This window comes from Biomphalaria glabrata, chromosome 1 (genome assembly GCF_947242115.1).
Source record: "Biomphalaria glabrata chromosome 1, xgBioGlab47.1, whole genome shotgun sequence".
NCBI lineage: Eukaryota > Metazoa > Mollusca > Gastropoda > Planorbidae > Biomphalaria > Biomphalaria glabrata.
In genome coordinates, this window is record NC_074711.1 from 74,815,901 (window position 1) to 74,839,456 (window position 23,556).

The 23,556-nt window shown below is 36.6% G+C and overlaps 1 protein-coding gene across 3 annotated transcripts; it reads right to left on the reverse strand.

Annotated features, from left to right (window-relative positions):
* Positions 1–1,186: 1,186 nt before the first annotated feature.
* On the reverse strand, positions 1,187–21,600 carry LOC106074190 (twist-related protein 2-like). 3 transcript variants are annotated; one of them, XM_056014260.1, is made up of 5 exons: positions 21,210–21,600; positions 8,612–8,787; positions 8,006–8,094; positions 7,197–7,482; positions 1,187–2,529 (listed from the first exon to the last, which is right to left on the reverse strand). In XM_056014260.1, exons 4-5 carry the CDS (start codon positions 7,449–7,451, stop codon positions 2,068–2,070), a joined length of 717 nt encoding a protein of 238 aa, XP_055870235.1. In that variant the 5' UTR covers positions 7,452–7,482; positions 8,006–8,094; positions 8,612–8,787; positions 21,210–21,600; the 3' UTR covers positions 1,187–2,067. The 3 variants fall into 3 exon arrangements, with proteins under 3 accessions (XP_055870235.1, XP_055870231.1, XP_055870221.1); XM_056014256.1 differs by lacking the exon at positions 8,612–8,787; XM_056014246.1 differs by lacking the exons at positions 8,006–8,094; positions 8,612–8,787.
* Positions 21,601–23,556: the final 1,956 nt, after the last annotated feature.

Sequence of the window (23,556 nt, forward strand, 5' to 3'; positions counted from 1 at the left end):
ATGACTGATTCATGATGACTGATAATAATAGTATGAAATATCAATATGTAATAATATGTAATCTACAATGATCCAGTTAGTCTCCTTAGATACAGAACATTCATATAATTATGAAACACATAGTATATTACCTTAACTATAATAAGTAGTTCAATGGATCACATAGTCCTTCAATCTCAAAAACAACAACTGGTAATATATGTAGATCTAGCCTCTAGATCAGGTACTGTCCACTGACGACAATTCCAAAAAGTACAAGTTCATAGTTGACACTACACCATCAGGTCTGACCACTGCAACCCGCAGTCTGGAATCTTGAACCTCAGACACATGTACAAATCCACGTGCACACCAGACGACCAACTGAGAGAAAGACCTCAGTCCTGTAGACTGTAGACCTACAGTTGTACTCTCAATATAGAACTGAGACTGAATAAACAAGTCTTGACACTAAAACCCTATAGAAGATAAAAGAAAGGATTCTTCTAATCATCTATATCTAGTCTAATTATAGACTTACAAATACGAACGAATTCAAATAGAAAAACTATACAATGAAAAATAAAACTCACCCTAAACAGGGGTCAAGATAATCCAACAAGAAAATGTCCAAGGCAAATGCTAAGGCTATCCAATAGCAAAAACCAAGGAGAAATTCCAGAGCTCTCAAAAAAAACGTCTATCTGTATCAACGTACAAAACAATGGAGAGACTGTACTAGACGATAAATGACGCAAATCACACACACACTAAATTTACGTCACTAGAAGTTGTGACAAGCAACAAAAGCTCAGTCCTCTAGTCTACACAGAAAATATTAATAATGTAATGACGTCATCAATATAGTGATCAACGCCGCACTATCAATTAGAGAACTAATTCTACTATACAGTTACATAGATAACTGCGACAGAGGACTTGTAAGAATTTATCTTAGTTTATGTAAAAAGAAATGTGCCTTTATCTTGGTATTTGTCTGAGTATTTTATTAAGCTGTTTTTTTATTTTCCTTAGTCGTAGGTGTTTTGTTTTATATATATTATACTGTTCCGTTTAATATCAAACTCAACAATGTAATATGATGCTGGGAGTATCAATAAAAAAATATATTGATGAGAAACAATGTCTTAATTCAAATCAATTATAGTGAAATTTTTATAAAGGAAAAAAAAGTATTATTAATTTGTTTTGTAAATAATAATTTTAATTCATCTTGAATGCAGCCATTGTAACAGAGTGATTATAGAAATATATTTCCAACTGTATCTACATTGTGAGAGAGTGAAACGAGACAGAAATATACATCTTCAGTTTAGATTCACACAATGATACAAATAAAATAATAAATTCGCAAATACAACGGGGGCACAATAATGAATGCTGAGTGAAAAAGTTCCACAAATGCGTTTCGCATTCAGATTCTTACTTTTGCAAACATCCGTCGAATAATGGCTCGATCTGAGGCCGGTAGTATGGCTCGATATGGAGCCGGTAATGTGGCCAGATTTTACCAAAAAATTAAAATTAAACGAAAGTAGCAATTAAAGCAAGGCAATATCTGTTAAAACAATTCTGGCTATACATGACACAGTACACAGTTTAAACAAAAACAAAGCATCTTTCTTCACTTCTTGATTACATACTAGTGTAGTCATCTTCCTTCTAGTAATGAATATAGTGACGAATATACTGTTAATAGTATACACTCAGTAGATCGGTCAATGATCTTTTCCATCGGTCTGAGAACAATGCGAAGCATATGATTCCTCATAAAGTTTATCTACTTATATTTTTGAAATATTGCTGTTTTTTAGTTTATTATTTTTATTCTTTCAACTGTGATACATGTCTTATAGATTATAAGGCCACACATATAGGAACACAGTTTCAAATGTTTTTAAACAAGCTACGTCCCATTGCAAGCTAACACGATAAATGAAAGTCAAAAAGATTATGTTAGCAAGAAAAAACAAAACCTGAATACACTTTTTATAATCGTATCCTTTCAGAAAAAAAAGGTCCTTGTCATACCAATTGCTGAAAATCTGGCACTACAACGAATGGTCTTCAGTGACCGGTCATATGCCAAGCCCCCTCCATGCGCCACACGCTGAAGGCATAACTAAGTCTTTCATGTGCCATGTAACTACAGCTGGAGGGAAAGTACTTCATCTCGGTGTCATCACTTCTGAGGATCTGGAACAGGAAGTCAATATATCTGCAGGCGAGCTTCAGCGTTTGGATTTTGCTCAGCTTGTCTGAGGGCAGGGTTGGGATGATCTTCCTCAGCTGAGAGAACGCCTCGTTCAGAGACTCAGTCCTTTGGCGTTCTCGGACGTTGGCCAAGCAGCGCTGTGCCTGAAGCTCCTCGGGAGATTGCGGGCTTTTCCGTCTGGCTTTACGAGCTGCCTCGCTGCTAGGGGATGAGTCTTGTTTGTAAGGCCGCTTGCGAGATCTGTGTTCCATGAAGTGTTCGGCTCTGCTTGTGTCACCGCAACTGTCTTCAGAGGAACAGGATCGGGGGAACTCCTGCCAATGAAAAAGTGAATTGAAGTGTAAAGGCTACGTGGAAATACATGAACAAATTACATTTTAAACAAATAAAAAGATAAAAAAATGAAAAAGTAATTCCAAAGACGATTGGCATCTTTACATCTTTACATCTAGTAGCAGACTCATACCTAGAACATCGATCAAAAAGAAAATTGTATCTAGTTGTGAAATGCGATTTTTTTTAGAACAAACTTAGACAGACAAAAGAGCTTGTGGAAAAATTACTATATGTAATACTTTTGAATACAATTTTGGAATTAATAATAAAAAGTTTATAGCACTTAGAAACAATGACAATGTCTTTCATCCTGGAGAGGGTGGGGGTGATACCATTAGCTAATATCGCCTCTTCACAGTCTTCCAGAATGTCTCTCATTGTTCAGACGTATATCTATAACTTTACATTGTTCAGACTTATATCTATAACTTTACTTCTATGCTAAGCTTTACTTATAACTTTATTTCTATACAAGTAAAACGAGTGAGCAAATGTTATGATTACTGCGGTAAACATAAATATTATCTTATTATCTTGCCGAAGAAGTATCCGAACTTTTACCCACAACGTTAATGACTTTTACGAGTATCAAGACTACATAATGGTTGAACATATATTACTATGTCTTACACTACCTCCTCACTCCACCCCCCCCCCACCCCACCATGCCATCCCTCACTGTTGAACAGCCCCCTCCTCTTTCTATGTAGCCTGGGATTGTGTTGACTTAAGCATCTTGTTCAGTAAAAACAATGCAGAAGGCATCCCTAAAGAAAATGTTAGGAGACAGGCGAATGGGAGTCTGTGGTGAAATGACATACCAGGTCTGCGTGTTATGTCCGCACCCCCTCCCCCCACCCACCCACGACCATCAGCCATAACCTCAATTTATTTCCTTTTTACTTCAGTCTTAATTCTATCCCTACCGTCACCCACCCCCACCCCTCTCAGAATAATGTTGCTTTCCCCCCAGTGGCGCTACTTTAAGACACCACAGTGATGTCTCGTCAAGGAGGAGTACTATAGTGGAGGAGGTTAACGGAGGGGAGGAGAACCGAGGAGGTACGGATGGGCGGCGGGGGGGGGGGGGGTAGCTCACGTACTTACATAGCATCTGCTATGCCAATCTTGGTGGATACTCTGGTTAGGTGTTTGTAAACGAATCAAGACCAAACAGACCTAAACTACATCTTTCCTTGCTTGCTCCATGTCTCCTCTAGAGAAACACGGAAGAACACAAGAGAATGGGGAAACGGGTCATTTTCCTGTTCCTTAGCCTCACATCTCCTTTCTCTTATTACGTTGAACGGGCCACACACGTAACTTAGACGCACATAACTAAATGTTTGCAAACAAGACTGAGGCTCTACATGCCGAGGCCCCCAAGTGCCAGGATGACACAAAAGATGAAGAACAGCGCCCTCTGTAAGTTGGGTATGTTGACTTACTGCACTTGGTGCATAGTGCTGAGTACTTTACCTCGATGTCAAGTTGTACATCAATCTATGACGTAATTATGACTTGTTTATTGCAATGGCGTCGAACAATGTCGGGAGAAGTCAGCGGGAAACATTATTTGTAATTAGCAAACATTGACGTCATTCTAAGTCCATTCTTGACATATCTCTAGTTGAAATCTCTTGCTCAAATTCGTTTTTGGAGTGTACGAATTAATCCAGTTGACTAGGGGTGGTGTTTATCTTTTTATATACTTTCTAACGAGAGAATCGTAAGGGAAATCTAAAAACTAACGTCTCTTCATTTGATATTTAATGAGCTGTGGAGATTGTTGACATTCGTTAAGAGATAAATTAGCACAAGGTCATGCTACTCTCGATGCCTATCAAAATTTTATTTTTCACAGCGTTTCCACGAAATCGCTGATCCGTGTCGGGTGTGCGCAAGAAATATAATCACCTGGGTTTTTTTGGGTTGTTGTTTTACACAATTTATGAATGCAAAGTATTGGCCTGTCTACTGATTCCAATATTTCGGCTTTTCGGACCCCAGAATTCGATCAAATCTTGACTTATCTTTACGTGTTGAAATATTACAGCAATTTTGTTTAAAGCCTTTTAAATTCACTTTTTTATTCTTTATAGTGCTTGCTGTGTTTAACATTGTATTATCAGGATGTGTAGACCTTAGTTCAATGATATCTAACTATTACTGTTCATGAACTTTCAAATCATATAGCTGTCAACTCTCTACACATGTATCATTGTTATGTTCAGATTGTAATAATAATACTGAAATTTTATGGTTCGCTTGCACTGTCTGATGTTACTACTTGATTGTTTGTAGTAGGTCAGCAATACTTAATCATGGACTGAATGTAATAGGATATTGATATAGAGTATTTGTGAGGTGTAGCTATATTTAACATTGTTTTTTAAGATATATTTTTGGTTTCAGGTTTAAAATAAATTTTCAACCCAACCTCAAATAATCTCCATAAGTAAACCATTAGGTCTAGACGCTGCATACCTACTTGATAATATAGGTCTCAAAGGGATCATTGGTTGACTAGCTTTATAACAAAAGAAAATAAACATCATTTGAAATTCATGCCATCGTAATTTTATTTGTTTTTAAATGCTTTGCTCTGATTTCCCATTGTAGAACGAATTCCTCTTACAACTTGTTACTTCCTCGATGATGACCTACTTATTTCATAGTATACTAATTCTAAGCTTTTTCAACTGTCATTCAAACTTCTTGTTACAGTTCTCATTAACATTTGACGATTCCCTTTAGACAAACTGTCGAGATTAGCGTCCCCAGTTCTAATCTGGTCAGTTATCAGGGTCACTTAAAACTCATGACATTATCGCCTTGTCACTGACGACTGATACGAAAACTTCAGCCCCCACCCTTCCCCCCCCCCTATTCCCTAATTTTACTCACGACCCGTTACTAGCAAGTTTCTTATTCACAAGGCTCAGAGGGTGGCACCTATGAAAATCACTCCACTCTTCCGACACCAGAGTATGTGCTTTAGTTGTGATGTGTGTGTTTTTAAGTGTGCGTTCATTTGTTCATGCAAGTTTGAGTGTGTGTTTCTGTGATCATATATGGTTGAGTGTATGTATGTGTGTGGTTGTGCGTGGAGTCCGAATGAAAGCAGGTTATTGAAGTCTTAAGTAGAAGATTTGATTAGCCGAGAAAAGCGAACACACTCGAACATGCCGCGATATTGTTTGACTCGCGTCTTGAAAAACATAAAAATATGACTGTTCGTCATTTGAACACCGGCGATGACCGGTGAGGGGGGGAGGGGGGGAGGGGAGTGTACACTTTTAGAAGGTTTTAATGGTAGGTGTTGAATATGAGCACTTCATTGACAAAATGAACAAAAATTTTTAAAAGGGGGGGGGGGGGGATACATTGTCAAAGAAATTACAAAAAAAAAAGGAGAACGAAAAAAAAGTATTAAAAAAAAACTTGACAAAAAAAAAAAAAAGGGGGGGGGGTCGGTAAGGGGGGGGGGGGAGAATGAAATCTAAGGGAGAGAAGTAATAAAAAAATTTTCTTGTCGCTGTGGATGTGTGAGGATAAACCCAGATCTCGTGCTGCGTGCAATAATGAAACTGCTCGGACCGTGGCGCATTCACACGGTGTCTGCCCTGGGAAGAATAGCTCACGCTCGGTGCACGCCCATGAGTACGGGGAGGGGGGAGATTGGAAGGAAATGAAATAGGGGAGGGGAGTGAAGTGTTTGTATGTGTGGGGGGGAAGGTACCTCGCTGTGGGGGGAGGATAATAGAACATGCGTGTGGTAACCTAAGCAAGTCTACATTTTTTTACGCGTTAAGAAAAAAACAACCAAAGATGTAGACCTATTATATCGTGTTAAGTTTGGACCTCGCTTTCATTTGTGTAGCCAGACTGTATGGGCGACCAGAGATTGGGATGATAATGTCAGACACTGCAATGTGACAATTTGAAATTATTTGATAAATTATAAAACTGAATGTTTCTGAGTAACTGGCCTTTACCATCCTGCAACGTCTGACATTTTTGTTTCTAGTGTTTACAAATTAGAAATACATTTCAAGAATTCTTTGCTTGTATAACGTATCGTAAGCAATGCAAGGATAGCGAATAGTTCATCTGAAATCTAAAACATAGGGCCTGAGATATGGTGACATCTTCACACTCTGCCTGTAGAAGCGGTATAGGTTCGGTCTCTAGAGTCAATTAAATATGTGTCGGAAAAAAAGATGTGGCTCCCTGAGCGAATAGAATTGGGCATCATTGATCTAAAGAATATGTACCCCCGATGCTTACCTCAGAAGTTATGCTATCACTGACCTACAGAAAAGTGATCTTGATACTTACTGCAAGAGAGCTATGATCACTTACCAAAAGAATAGTGGCCCAGATACTTACTGCAGGAGAGATGCTATCACTGACCTTATGAATAGTGGCCCAGATACTTACTGCAGGAGAGAGGCTATCACTGACCTAAAGAATAGTGGCCCAGTTACTTACTGCAGGAGAGAGGCTATCACTGACCAAAAGAATATTGGCCCAGATACTTACTGCAGGAGAGAGGCTATCACTGACCTAAAGAATAGTGGCCTTGATGCTTACCAAAAAAGAGATGCTATCACTGAACTAAAATAGTTGACCCAATACTTACTGCAAGAGAGCTGCTATCACTACAAGGGCTTAGTCTGCTGAGGGCTGTCTGGTTAGTGCTGGACATGACCCCACTTCCGTGAGCAGCGCCCATGCGGAGGCTGTTGCTGTGATGGTAGGCGCTCATGTGTTCGCCTGGCCGGCCAAGGCTGTCCATGGCTGCCTGAAACTCGGCCTCGGATTTGACCACGTGATTCGGAGTATCCTTCGAGAGCAGCAGAGGTATTCTGCTCAAACCACCCCGGTACCCTTCCATAGCATGGGCAAAGCTGTTGTAGAATCAACCACTGAAATCGAAAATAGAACTTTATAGAGAACATAATAGAAATGTAACAAACACGCATACATACAACAATAGCAGACAGCATATTAACAAAATGAAGAGGAACATAATAGAAAGCATAATAAAGAACCTTATAAATAAAATAATAGAAAACATAAAAATAACATCAGAAAGAACATTAGGAAGAACACAAAAAAAGAACATAATAAAAAAAAATATTTAAAAAAATATATGTTGTTGAGATCACAAGAGTCGGAACCTCCTGTAGACACAGATCAATAATTTTAAAAGATTGCCTTGAACAACATTTTATGCACAGTTGATGTCTTCTACTACTGAAGTTAAAAAATACAATTCTTTTTTAATGTTTTAGCTGCAGTCAATGTGGAGTTTCTGTTCCCCAGGGGGAAGGTGTCATGTTGTGTCACAACAGTTCATCGTGCTTCAATTAAATAATATCCAATGAGAAAATATAATTTAAAAAAAAAAACTTTGGGGGTGTAGACATTTTAAAACAAAGATCTCACATCTGTTCCTGTGGTAAAGTAGATCTTACTTTAGACTTCTATTTGTTTTAAAGTGGCACGGAAACAGGACACTGGTGTTCTCCATTAGTCTAGAGATGAAAATATTAACAATGCATTTTATCATACTCATTGTATCAGATTTTTAAGTTCGTTTACAAATTTATACTTCTTTCAAACGTTTCAGATTAATTAACTAAATCTTGTATCCACTTAATCATTGATTTTACATTTTTAATTTGTTTTTAATACTAAATTTACTTTTAAAAAAAAAACATAAATTAGTTAATAAACAATGTATAAGCTTGTCTGTGTAAATGTCGCAGACCTTGTCTATTTCATATTCCAACGGTTAGCAAGCAGGGTGTCATGTGGCTAGCGCAACGACCAACCGTCTTTACTTTCCGCAACTAAAGTCAGGTACCCATTAGAGTTGGGTGAACTCAGGAGCGCCCAAAAAATTTCGAAATTCAAAATTTCAGTCGTCACTGAGATTCGAACCCACGACCCCAGATTCAGAAGCCAAGCACTTAACCAATCAGCCACCGCGTCACCATTCTATATTGATGGTAGCATCCAATTATTTATAGTAGTAAAAATTAAAGTTACCTTTCAGACTTTGTGGTCAATAGGGCAGATGATGTAAAGGTCATCTGCTTCTGTTTCCCCAACCTGACATTAGTTTGGGAAAAGTAAAGGTGATTGGTCGTCGTGCTGGCCACATGACATCCTCATATATGTTATTGTGGATGGCCGATCGTTGGTTTGTAGCTGGTACATCTAAACTGATATAGGCGTATTATATTTAAATGAACCAACTCCTTAAAAGAAATGTTAATATAACTCGTATTCATAATATACTACACAGACTCAACTTGAGATGAGATATAGATCTAGATCTAGTAGTAACAAAATGAAATGATATTCAAACGAAATTTAACTCACTGATTCACTAAAGAAACTCCCTTGCGTCTATGATCCGTTTCCCGATATAAATATAATTACTTATGTTGACAACTTTCATCACCTTATCGAGCTGAAGTGCCGTGCATAAACTCGTGACAAAACATTTAATTACATTTTAAGAAATATAAAACATCAATAAGGATTGAATTTTTTAATTATTTTTTTTTACGTTATGTGGAAATAAGTACTTGGAAATTATTTACGCAGCTTTTATGTTTGTTTTTCTGTCTGTCTGGGTGGATTCTTTTGAATGTTTTTTCTCCCACTTCCCAATCTCGGATAAAGTTGAAATTTTGCAAAATTATTCATTGTCGAAAACAATATATGAAGCAATACAAATAAATCAAACAAGGAGTTAATCATTAGTGATAAGTAATTAACATTTTTATATAGATAAGGGTAGATAAGTCTTGCAGTATTTAGAGATATGGAAGTGATTTGCAATGCTTTTGCTTATACAAGCCTGTTTTTTTTTTCCGTTCATGTAGATGCTATATATATATATATATATATATAGAGAGAGAGAGAGAGAGATACTTTTGACCGATTGTTGTATTGGCGTTTAACTTAATTGGCAAGAGTGTCTCACTAATCACGTGGTTCGATCCATTGTTTCGATTTCGTTTTATTTTTATTTTATTTTTCAATCATGTGAATTTTAACAAAAAGAACAAGCAAATAATGTCTTGCATGAACAATGAAATATGAATGTTTAGTCGACTATATATTGTCTGGATATTTATTACAAAAAAATATTTATACTGATCTGAAAATATTGATATTGATTTAGAAATTTTGATTAAAATATTGACATAGATTTGGAAACATTAATTTTAAAATATTGATATTGTTTCGAAAATATTGATTGCATAGACTTTTTGTCTATCAAAATGTATGAATTATTTGAATTGTGACTGGAAGGAAAAGACTGGGAGCATGGAGGGACAAGGTGGGGCTTTACTGATTCAAATAAAGGGTAGATCTTTATCTTGTTTAAGTTTAGGTTTATGTGACTCTGCATGAATGTGAGTGTGACTACATGACATATACTTGTGTATGTGAGGGTGAGTGTTTGAGAGTCGATTGTGTGACTGTCTGTGCGTTTGTTATGTGTCTTTGTGTGCGATTGCGTGCCGAAGTGAAAGTGTGGATGTGAATGCACGACTGTTATTTATCAGTGTGTGTGTGTGTGTGTGTGTCAGTATATGTCCACGCATTTAAAAAAAAATTGACCAATTATTTTAGTGAAAGAAATCAATTCCTTCCTAAAGCTACTCTAAAAAATGTATTCTAAAACAACAGAAAAATAAAATTAGAGACACATTTCAATTTACAAATATATAATGGTAAGGTAGCCTATTATGTTAAGTCTTTATTTAGTCACACAAAAACAGCATCGGCTTATTAAATATACTTTTTGCTTTGTTTCTTGATTTAAAAAAACAACAACAACACATTATCTATTTAAGGGTCTATAACATTCGGTAATTCGAAAAGAAAGTCCCTAATCCATTAAGCAATTATTGATTTGAAATGGATTGAATTAGTGACTATGTAATGCATCCTTTTTTCCAGTGCATTTCCTAAAGCAGATTTTCTAAAAATGTTTGAAATAAACGAGGTATCACCACAAGCACAAAGCTAGGTGTCTATCGAGCTGTCTTCCTCCCTACATTGCTCTATGCCTCAGAAATGTGGACAGTATATAGAAAACATGCAAAAACACTAAATTACTTCCTCGTGATCTAAACATACTGAATGTTAAATGGCAAGAAAAAAATACCAGATACTGAGGTCCTTCGATGAGCGGGTCTGCAAAGCATCCACACAATCCTGATGCAGTCCCAGCTGCGATGGGCAGGACACGTCTGCAGAATGGAAGACTTTCGCATCCCTAAACGACCCCTCTATGGCTAAAAAAGGGAAGGGAAGCGCTCACAAGATGGACAAAGAAAACGCTTCATGGACACCCTCAAAGCTTCTCTGAAAGCCTTCAGCACTGACCCAGCCACCTGGGAGATAGAAGCACAATATAGATAATCATGGCATTGCGCTGTGAAAACCGGCGCACCTTGTAGAGGACAAGCTCACATAAGTCTCACTAGCCACAAAATCCCAGTGCAAAGTCATCAGCCCTCTAATTAAAGTGGTCTTCATTGAACCACGATGGATGAACTATATATATATATATATATATATATATCCTTATTTAAATGGGAGTCGATTTCAACAAGTTGAACCACCGCCACATTGGCATCTGACGGTTCGAACTAATGTGAATGAAAGCGTGCCTTAGCGGAGGATTAGTAGAAGAGGTGCTAAAGTGATCTTGCTCTCTCCACTTGGTCTGTTCGGTTCCCCGACCTCATTGTGTGCGACGTTATCCAGTGGGGGGGGGGGCATGTTAAAGACAAAGTTTTTGTTCCACTGTAGCTAGTAAATGAATGACCTTGAAAGATCGAATGAAAGCTGCAACCAACACAGTAGACGGGGCACATCCTGAAGTGCCTTTGGGAGAAACGTTTATATCGACTTAATGTTGTTCGCCCTGATTGAGTTCTTGTAAAGCAGGAAATAAAAACGTCAAGTTATATACACAACATTTGAGTCCAGCAATGAGTAATTTTTAAAATTTTTTTTTTTACTTTTGAAATCTAGCGCAATGGTTTTGGCGCATTCTTTGTTAATCCCTCTGAAATAAGTTATCGAGCGGTTTAACTATCGAGCTATGCAATGTCAGTATTGGTGAAAAAAGGGCGTTAATTTTTTTTTTGGTCGACAAGTGAATCAATCGCTATAAACATCAACTTTAAATTGTGAAAACTAAGACATTCTGTGTTGACTGTAGTAAAGACGTTCTCCGTTGACTGTTGTACAGGCCAGTACGTTATCAGCGCACTCCCCCCTCTCCCCTTCAACAAAACGATGTATCATTCTTACGTGTAACTTATTTATGTCTAAGTTTCAGAATCTAATATCATTATTTTTAAAAAGTCATTTAGCCCGCCTCATATCAACTACGTACTTGATAAGAACAGAGACCAAAAAAAATTGAAACGCCAGAAGTTTCGCTTGCATTTTTTTTTTACCCCGAACACCACCTCCCCCTCCCGCTCTCTCTCTCTCTCTTGCTCTTTCACCCCCCTGTCTCCTCCCACAATCCCCCCAGACACAATTTTTGATGTTGTTAAATGTATCGGAGTAAATTTATCGTGTCGAGTTTGGCAAATGGAGGGCTCGTGTTATCAGTGCTCGGTGATAAGCTAATCTGGCGATGAGTGAGTCTGGACTCGGTACGACTTGCTCAACAAGAGACTCAGTTACCAGCAGCAACGGGCCCGGGCCTCTTGAGAAATACGCAAGTGTGACGGGAAAAAAGAGAAAATCCTGGGGTGCGGTGGGGGTGTTACGGTATCGAATACCGAAAGAAGAGCAGAATAGAGGAAAGTAATTGAAGTTATAACATTGTGTTATGATATAAACATAAAAAAGAGCAATCAACATAAGTGATGACCAACAAGGGAGCTAACTATTGTTTCGATAAAAATAAAACTATATAGATTTCGGTAATCTTACAATTAAAATGGCGGTTTTATTCATCTTTATGAGAAATTACTCAATTAATCAGAACAATATAAAACAAGGTTACAAAGACAGTCTGAGTGAAACACAAACTCAAAATCGGCCCCCGAAGTGGTCCACCCAGGCAGGTTAAAAGGCAAGTTTCAATATTTTCAGAAAGAACATTAAAATGAAACTCCATCAAAGACAAATGTCAGAAAAGAAAAGAGAAAGAAGGTTGACAGATCTTGTGTGGTGCCCCAGCAGACCAAAGGATAGGTGAAAGTGAATGTGAAGTTAGATGTGAGCCTGGCCTAACTGATGTCTTATAATGAATATCTATGGGATCTCATTGTTTTGTATAGGATCAATCTTTTAGTCAAATCCTCAAGAGAATAACATGTGCCTTTGAACAAATTAAAAAACAATATGCAATAGTATATCCCATTATGTAATGGATACAATGGAGCAGTTCATGTGATAATATTCAAAACAACTTATTAATTGTTTTTTAAAATTATGTCTATTATATGCATACTACTTTTTAAAAAAAGTAAACATTTTTTTGTGTGTAAATGTAGTAATTAGTATGACAAAACTTTTGTAACTTAGCAATACAAATGTAAAATAAAATAACGTTTTGATTAAAAATCTAAAAGCATTTGCATAAATGTTTTGAAAATATGGCAGGCAGCTCTCTCCCCTTCTAAGTAGCCTTCAGTGTTTGTTACTATTAATAGTGAATAGTTGTAAAAGTGGTGTATTTTTATGAAAATACTGCTTGCATAAGCAATTTAAAAAATTAGAAATAAGTAGCCGTTGCATCAGAACTTTGAATAATCTAAAATATTATGATGCCGGATTTTCACTATCTTTGCTAGTTTACGAGATCTAAACGGGACGGACGGACAGACATTCCACACAAAACTAATAGCATCTTTTCCCCTTTCGGGGGCCGGTAAAATGATTAAAAAAAAGAACACAAAGCGCTGTGGCTTAAATACAAATGTACTTGCAAAAAAAAAAAAGTAAGTAAAAGTATGTAAAAAGTAAATTTCCCTTTCTTACCTTGTGGTCTATTGGTCTATAGGACAGATGATGTAAAGCACATTTTTTCCCTAACTAATGTCAGGTACCCATTAGAGTTGGGTGGACTCAGAGGCGCCCGAAAATCCCGAAATTAAAAATCCCAGTCTTCACCAGGATTCGAACCCCGGTCCCCGGTTCGGAAGTCAAGCGCTTTATCACTCAGCCACCGCGCCTCCACTTACATATATGTAGTAATTAAGTAATATATATATATATATGTAGCCCATGCTCTGTATTATGTGTGGTGAGTACCTCAATGTAATGTTTACATTGGGATCGCGTTTAGTTTAGGTGACCTTAGTCAAGCATTTTAAAGTCTGGTATTAGCAAACTCTGGGCAGAGGGTGGACTTTTGAAATGTACCCGAAACTAGGTAATAACGTTTCTAAAAAAGATTATGGATGAGTGCAATGGGTCACATGACTACGCAAGCCCAGTTGAGACCTGCATATCTTTCCGCACTTTGTGCAGACAAAGCCATTGTCCGCCGTCTGTCTTTTTAAGCTTTCTTTCCGTCCTCTGCGCCTGTCTTCAATAAGGGCTGTCTAAAGGGTGTGTCCCGCAGCCCTTTGTGAGAGCTCTCCAACTGTCTCTTTAAGAGGCCATCTGCTATGATTTACATTTTACTGAAGTATATATAGGCGTACAAGACTCATAACACAGGGTGTTGTACTTGAGGCGGTTCATCGACTGGACATTGATACAAGCCACAGAATGTATATAAATTGATCTCTTTGAGAACCTTTGTGAAGAACCAATACATCCCTTGGGTCTCATGGATCATTGTTATGTCAACTTTGAACGCAAAATAACAAAGTATATTTTCAGCGCAACTTTTTGAAATATTTTATTACATTATGAAGACAATCTAGAGTAGGACACATTCAGTCCAAATTTTTTTTTTTTTTTTATATATATTTTATATTATTACTAAACTGTGAGGTGCAACTCCTGCTTGTTTACCCCTATCTTTGATTTCCTTTTCATGTTTCTGAAGCTGGGTGGTTGCTGGTAACTATTGATTCCAGAAATAGCGCCTGCTGTTAAATCTGTTTAGTGGTTATATTTAATTTTTTTTTTTTGCTTTGGTGGAGTCAATGAAGCTGCATGTTACATTTTAATTATGTAATAGTACATTTGCCTATCATCGGGCAAAATAATTGTACTTATTACATAATTTATAAAATTAAACTGTACTCCACAACAGATGACTAGTTAAAAAAAAATCGGTAAAGGTTTGTAAAAAAGTTATCAATAAATTTAGCAAAATTACGATAATATTTCCTTTATATGTTTACATTATTTTAAAACGAAATATAAAGAATACTTTTCGTGGAACAAGTAAACATTTTCAAGATTAAGAAGAAAGTACTTGTGTGCAGTTATTTCCCTTGACCCATTGTCTTTATCAGACCACCGTCATTAAGACCGGCTGCTTATCAAGTACCGAAACAAATTCGGTTAATCGGACCAACCGGTTATAGGTATTAAGGAAAAAAAACATCTCGTCTCAATGTGGTCCGATATGAAATGAATAGCCCCTAATAACTTGGACATGCAACTCGCTACAGTTACAGTGAGACAAAAAGTCATGCAAGAAGTCGTACCTAAATGTTATCACTGTCAACAAAATACTTTGAAAACAATGCTCGCATATCGAGTCATTTCCAATATATCAATATCTTGCACGCATATCGAATCATAATTTAACAAAGCAAGAGTCTCATCTGGCTCTCAGGAAGAAGAGCTCGTTGACTGAATCGTTGAGTGGAATCCAAACATCACGGCAGAAGTCAAACTATAAGAGTTAAAGAGCTTACACTTAAAGTCTTAGACAATAAAGACACGACGTGTCACACTTTGTCGGTTTTATTAAAACACACTAATCTACACTCTGACATTATGACACACAGTGCTACACGCTGACATTATGACACACAGTGCTACACGCTGACATTATGACACGTAGGTCTCACCGGCCACATGAGGAGGCACAAAACTTGAGTGCAAAGCCCTCAGCCCCCTGGATAACAAAAGTAGTCATCATCGAACCACACTAGACACGACTTATACATGACACACATTCTTCACTCTAACACTATGCAGTGACATTATGACACACATTCTTCACTCTAACACTATGCAGTGAACATGACACACATTCTTCACTCTAACACTATGCAGTGAACATGACACACATTCTTCACTCTAACACTATGCAGTGAACATGACACACATTCTTCACTCTAACACTATGCAGTGACATTATGACTCACATATGTATACTCTGACATTATGACACACATTCTTCACTCTAACACTATGCAGTGAACATGACACACATTCTTCACTCTAACACTATGCAGTGAACATGACACACATTCTTCACTCTAACACTATGCAGTGACATTATGACTCACATATGTATACTCTGACATTATGACACTTTGTGCTACATTCTGACATCATGGCATGCAGGGATACACAGTGACTTTTAGCCACACAGTGCTAAATTCTGACATTATAGCACACAGTGCTACACTATAGCATTTTAGCACACAGTGCTACACTATGAAATTATAATACACAGTGCTACACATGACATTGTAACAAATACTGTGTGATTATGACGCACATTGATGCACTGTGAGACAAATTGTTACACTAGGACATTATGACACAATGCTACACTCTGACATTAAGACACACAGGGTTAGTTTCTGACTTTAAGACACACAGCACTACACAAGGACATTATGGCACGCAATGCAATACTTTGATATTGTAACACACAGCGCATCACTAAGGCATTATGTTACACAGTGCTACATTAGGACATTATGACACACAGTGCTACACTTTCCAAACCATTATTTCTAGTCCAGGCGTTTCATTCGCTCTTCTGCGACGAATGGTGGTAAACGAAGAGATATCAAACTTTGGTTTGACATCACAAGAAAAGTTCTGATAACATTTTATATTTCAATGTATAATCTCCATTGTCTCTGAACGAGAACCAATTTCTTATTACCCTAAGTTAATACGTTTTATTTGGTATTAGTCTTGTGCTGTTGTGTCTGTCAGTCCGTCTGTCGTCATGTTGAGTTCCCAAGAACTAAAAGCTCTATTAAAAGTCTATTAAAACTCTATTAAAAGTCAGTTATATGCAGTGCTTAAAATAGATACAAAATCGACTTTGGTCTTGGCCTTATTTTTTAAACTCAATAATAAGTTAAGCGGTTTCACATATAATACACTATTGTTAAAACCTGGTTGAAATAGCATGGCTGAGTGGCATGTATACATTGTTCAGGCGTCTGTGTGTGTGTCTGATGTAACTTGTAAGGATTGATTGCATGCATGTGCAGTGTATACAAGAGTGAAGGGTTGATGAAGATAGACAGGAATACGTGTCAAGTGGTGAGACCAAATCATTGAAATACAATTGAGATTTAGTTGTTTTTTTTTTAAATCCTTTAACATCTTGTGAATTAATTTGGGATTGTGTATATTTTTCCCACAGTTACACTAAGATTAAAAGCCTGTACATAGTTGTTTAAAAAAAAAAAGAGAAAGACTTTATTTTGTTTACAAACGACGATTTCGTGCTTTATTCAAATGTCTATATCGAGCTAATTAGTACGTCTACAGAGCTCGTGGGATTAGCAGTCTGGAGCTTTAAAACCAATAACCCCATGCATCAACAGGCATATTGTATGCTCGTTTTGTACGCTCATCTAGATGTGGGTGGTCTGAACATACAATGAAACCTGCATTTTCTTTTCCAAATTAATTCATAATTGTCTGCATTATCTTGTTTTTTGTTTTGTTTTTTTATCAATGTTCATCTCCTAGCGCCCAGCTCTTCAATCTGTAACTCAAAGTTACTCTCGGAAGACAATGATGATACCATTCACTTAGTAAACAACTATTCTATGGAGAAACATGCTGTACACTAATTAAAAAAAATAGTATCTATAAAAGAGAACACATACACTAATTATTAACATAGAAGTAACTTGACACCAAAAACTACGTTTGTATCGACAAAAGCATCTCTTCAGGAGTCGTAACCCTACAGTGAGGAAACAGGATAAGAGACAGTCAGGTAGCACTAAAAATGAATCGTACAGCAAAGTAGCAGTATAAATGATTAATACTGTGAGGTAGCACTTATGAATGAATCATTTAGTGGATTAGCACAGTGTATGAATCATCCTGTAAGTAATCAATATGAATAGAGTATACAGTGAGCTAGAACTACGAATCATTGTTACAGTGAGGTAGATCCATAAATAAATCATATAGTGAAATAGCACTACAAAGGAACTATACAGTGATGTAGCACTTTTGAAGAAAGTATAGTAAGGTAGCAGTAATAATGGACGCATAGTGAGGTAGCACTAATAGTGAAAGCTTAAAGTGGCGTGCTCCTTTTGACCACGAATACAATTAATGCTCCATCACAGTTTCCTCAAAGCTGACTTTTTACCTTTGGGGTAGATGTGCAGAAGTAAATAGATGTAAGATGTAAGTTGATGTTTTAAGTTGATCATTCAACAGATGTAAGTTGATGTTTTAAGTTGTTCATTTAACAGTCTAATGTGATGTTTTAAGTTTATCGTTTAACAGACGTAGGTATATGTTTTAAGTTGATCATTTAACAGATGTAAGTTGATGTTTTAAGTTGATCATTTAACAGTCTAATGTGATGTTTTAAGTTGATCATTTAACAGTCTAAGTTGATGTTTTAAGTTGATCATTTAACAGATGTAAGTTGATGTTTTAAGTTGATCATTTAACAGTCTAATGTGATGTTTTAAGTTGATCATTTAACAGTCTAAGTTGATGTTTTAAGTTGATCATTTAACAGATGTAAGTTGATGTTTTAAGTTGATCATCGAGCAGAAGCAAGCTAATGTGATGTAATAATTCAACATTCTTCATTCTCTCGTAACATCGTAACTAAGTATTTATTTCATTAGCTTGAGATTCTTAATGGTACAAAACATAGAAAAGAAATAGCACAAAAATCTGTGCCATCTATGATCTATTTCTTCAAGCGTTTTAAAATGGTTTTTGTTATGTGTGTTTGTATCCGCATATTTCTGATGTAACCATGAGTGAAACTATAGCAGATAATTTGTTTGTATTTCTGAATAAATTCTGAGGTAACCAGAAGTGACTCGAAGTTGATGTTAAAAAGTGAAAGTTGAAGTTAAAAAACACAAACTGGAGACGAGCGACGGATGTTTTCAAAGTGCGTTGTATTTTGTTTCTGTTGTTCAAGATAATGTTTCATTTGTGTCTCTACATAACATCTACATTAAATTTCAATCTGTGTCTCTACATAACATCTACATTAAAGTTCAATCTGTGTCTCTACATAACATCTACATTAAAGTTCAATCTGTGTCTCTACATAACATCTACATTAAAGTTCAATCTGTGTCTCTACATAACATCTACATTAAAGTTCAATCTGTGTCTCTACATAACATCTACACTAAAGTTCAGTCTGTGTATTTACACACATTTGTATTGAAGTTGAATGTGTATATTTGTCAATAAAAGTTGCGCTCATTTTTTTTAAGAAGTTTGTTTGGTATAAATACTCTTACAAAGGTTCAGTTGGACTAGCTGTCTGGGGTTACAACCCAACGATCGTGCATTAACATCTTTCTACTGTTCACTCAATTCAGTGACTAACAAATAGAAATGTATTTTGACTACAGCTATCCCACTCAGCATTACTGCTATGACAATAACAATATAGATGCAAACACGAACACATAGGTAACACACACACACACACATACACACGACCAGCGCTTTAAGATTTAGCCTGCTATGTACTACTCGGCGACAAGTGACATTGAAACACCCTGACTGAACGTGGGATAAAGGAGTTTTTAAATCTTTCTATTTTAGCCTAAATAGAGAGGAGACTCCTACTTCGTCCAGATCTAATGTAACTGTGATGAAATGGGTGCAGATGGTCATTAAGAATTGTGTGCGTTTTTGGAAATGCCTCTTTGATTGAAAAAAAAACACCTCAATCGATGTTAGCCGTGTTAGAGTGATACATGATGCTTTTTACAAAGCTTATATCAAGTGACTCTGTCTGTCCGTCTGTCTGTCTGTCTGGTAAAAAGTTTCGACACGTAGTTTCTCCCACACCCAAACTCGGATCAAGTTGAAACTTTACACAATTATTTATTGGCATACACAACACGTGAATCAATTAAAAACATCAACAACAATTAGTCACTTAATTACTGGTTGCTAATTATTTTGTTTGATACTAACAAGGGAAATTAATCTTTCTGTATTCACAGATACGGCTACATATGTGCGGGTTTCATCGCCTGGATAATTGATCACGTTATGTCTCCCACAAAGTTTTTAGGATCAAGTTGAAACTTCCAAAAATTATTTATTAGACCTAACAAAACATAAATCAATTTAAAAATTAACCAATTAGTCAATTAAATTTTGTAATTAATTATTTTGTTTGATATCCAGTAAGGAAAATAACTATCCTTAGCTAAGCTTTTTTTTTTAATAAATAAAGGATTGCATATATTATGCTTGTTTAATTAGCTAATTTAGTCGATGTGTAAAGTATAGACTTTCCTCATTCAAATGCTGAATATTGTTTACTTTGTATTATTAGACTACAACATAAAACCAAACATAATACCACAGTACCATGTTAGATAGTGGGCTTCTTTTATGTTATGAAGAAGTAACATCTAGTGTCAAATACGAAATTAGTATTTCAAATCACGTAAGTCAAAAAAATAGTTCTTTAAAAAAAAGTTATTATGATTGCGCACAATTAGTTACAATCGTCTGCAATCTCGTGCACTACAAGTCATTGTTTGGTTAACAACTGTCATCATTGCTGTAAAAAAAAAATGGTTACTGTTGGCTACACGTCAACAAATTAACACAGGGGGTTTAGCAAATGTAGTGCCCACTCATTTTCAGCACATTGAAGAACAAACTGTCAATTACCTCCCTTTGTGGTGTACATAAACTTCGTTGCTTGATGCCCGTGCATACTTTGTTATTATACAACAAATGCTTTGGAAAAGTTTGTTGTTGTTTTTTTTTTTTTTTTTTATATTTTTAATGCTATATGACATAGTATTATTTGTATCTTGTAAAACGTCAGAGTATATGGAGACTAAATTACAAACACTTATAGCCAAGGTAAAAGTAGGTTATAATTCAGTGTTTTACTACTGCATAAAATGTGTTCATTGAATAGATAGATAATAGACTCCCAGAGTATCCAAGTGTTTATTAGAGACAAACTCTGCTCAATCACTGGTTTTACTGGCTGATCCAAGCAACCCGTTCAATGCTCTAATAGCACTAGGAAAGAAGGAGCACTTGTATGAATTTTTGCTAGCATTTGAAATAAGAAATTTGACTTTATGTTTGAGTCTTTTCGAGTATTTTACAATTGTTTGTTTGTATTTGTAAGACTATATAGTACATAGTCTCATTACAATTAAGTCATAACAGTTTTAACATTTCTTATATGTGACAGTGAGTACTACAAAAAGCAAGGTTTTCTTACCTTATTAATCTGCTTGACAAAACTGACACTATAATCCGATTAAATATTAAGATTGACAATAAATAAGCACAATACACTGTCGACAACAACCAATATCACACTGATGATCCTTCTTTAATCAAAAACACACATCATCAAAGCTCTCTTTCTCTGTTGAAAGTGTTGTAGATAATAATCCTGGGTTGTTGGTTTTTTTTTCCTACCTCCGACATAAAGCAGTAACTTTCTTGATAAGCTCTTCTAGCACGTGTACTGTTGTAAAGGAGGGGGGGGGGAGTGAGTACACTGTTGGCGCCCCCACCTTGCTTTGATGGCGCACCACTAGGGGGGCTATCCACCACTTGCAGACTAGCTCTGTCGTTGGGAACGCAACTGAAAGTTTTATCACCTATGACTGTGTGCTCGTATTATAGACATATATGTTCTTATATATAGAATGGACGGACTGTCCCCTCCCATTATTTCCTTTCACTTTGACATTCCCCCCCGCCTTCATTCGTCTCCTTTATCCTCCTGCCCTTAATCCCCCCCCCTACCATCTTGCTTTCCATTGACGGCTCTACCCTCAAAACAGATCTGATTGACAAGCCGATAAGTCCCCTGGCCAATCAGATGGCGCAGCCGATCGTTCAAGGCCCACCCATCGTCGGGGAGAAAAAAAAAAAGCTCACCTTGACTTGTGGCATCGAAAGACGAGAGCAGACGAGGGACGAGTCTTCTCCCTTTTACATTTCATCCCCACCTCCCTCCACCCCTTTTCCTTACCATCACGCGTCGCCATAGCAACGAATTTGAACGTATTATGACAGGTATAGGTCATGCGTTCAAGTGTTGGGAAGAGGGAGGGGAAGGCGGCGATCCCCTTACAAGCTGTAATAGCGAGAGTACAAGACAGTTAACTAATTGACATCTAATGAAATCTCAAAACAAACCGAAAGAACGAGCTCGGTACGAGAGACACATTGCTAACACCTCTAGACGACTGACAAGAGATTTCACCTGAGTCTACATGTATCTGCAATAGATACTGTTCAATCAATGAGGAATATATCGTAATATCTGTGTGATGAAGATCCAGTATTTACTAAGAGTTTTAGTTTTAGTAAAACAGCATACTGGGGGCTATTAACTAGCATATAGTCAGACAGAATCAGATCGTATTCAAAGCCAAGGATTCTCTCCAAACTTTGTAACTTACTATTTGGTCTTTTTATTACAAAGCTTATATCAACTCACACTGTCTGTATGTGTGTGTCTGCCTGTCTGTCTGTCTAGCCAACAGATGGTACACATTATTTCTCCGACACCCAATCTCGGATTAAATTGAAATTTTAAACATTTATTTCTTTTACTTGACAACACAAGAATCAATAAAAAAAATTATCAAATTAATTAATTAATTATTGGCTATAAATTACTTTGTTTGGTATCTCAAACAAGGGAAAGAATTAGTTCTTGACTGAAGTGGTGGCTAAAGCTGGTATAAGCGTAATTAGTCCTCATTATATTAGGCTGCCGTCATAGGCTTAGCAAACAATAGATAAGTGTACAAACTTCCATGTTCCTACACTCTGCGCTAACAGAGTGGTTACCGTGTTGGATTGAGAAGGCTTTAGCTCACAATTTCCTTTTTTTTTTAAATGTATTTTTATAAATGCTTTTTTATTGTCAGTCTAGATCAGTGATGCTCAGCTTAATTCGGTACGCTGGCCATTTTTAATTTCCAGCACTCGTGTCTAAAACGAAATGAAATTGACCTGAAACTATTTGAATATAAATAGAAAGGTACATTAATGAATGGGATAATGTAAGTTTAATTATTTTTATATGCGTTGGAAACGGCTGTATTTCTCTACTTAAAATGCGATCAATATTGTAGCTAGCTTTACCGCCGACTCATTTTCTTGACGTCTCATAAATCCCCCAATCTCTAGGTGTAATTTAACAATCTTCTATTCGCGGCTCAAAGCAAGAATGCCGTCATATTTGTTTCATAATGTCATTTATATGTTGATGTTTATTTTTAATACAGCCACACTATCTTTATAAAACAAATATGTTGGCTTATTATCATGTTCCACACAAAGTAAAGATCCATCCGTTTGTACTGGTAGATACTACATTCAGAGTCCCATTTCATAAACGCACAAATTGTAATGGTCATGGTACTAATCCATCAGAGAAAAAGTGAGGGCCCTAACGTAGGTAAAGATACTTTTTTTTCTACACTTTGAGCCGACGTTTCGGTGGGCCTGGTAGAACCACGTCACGGGCCGGATCTGGTAATTAATTATTTTGTTTGATACTAACAAAGGAATTTAATCCTTCCAGATTCACAGATTTGGCT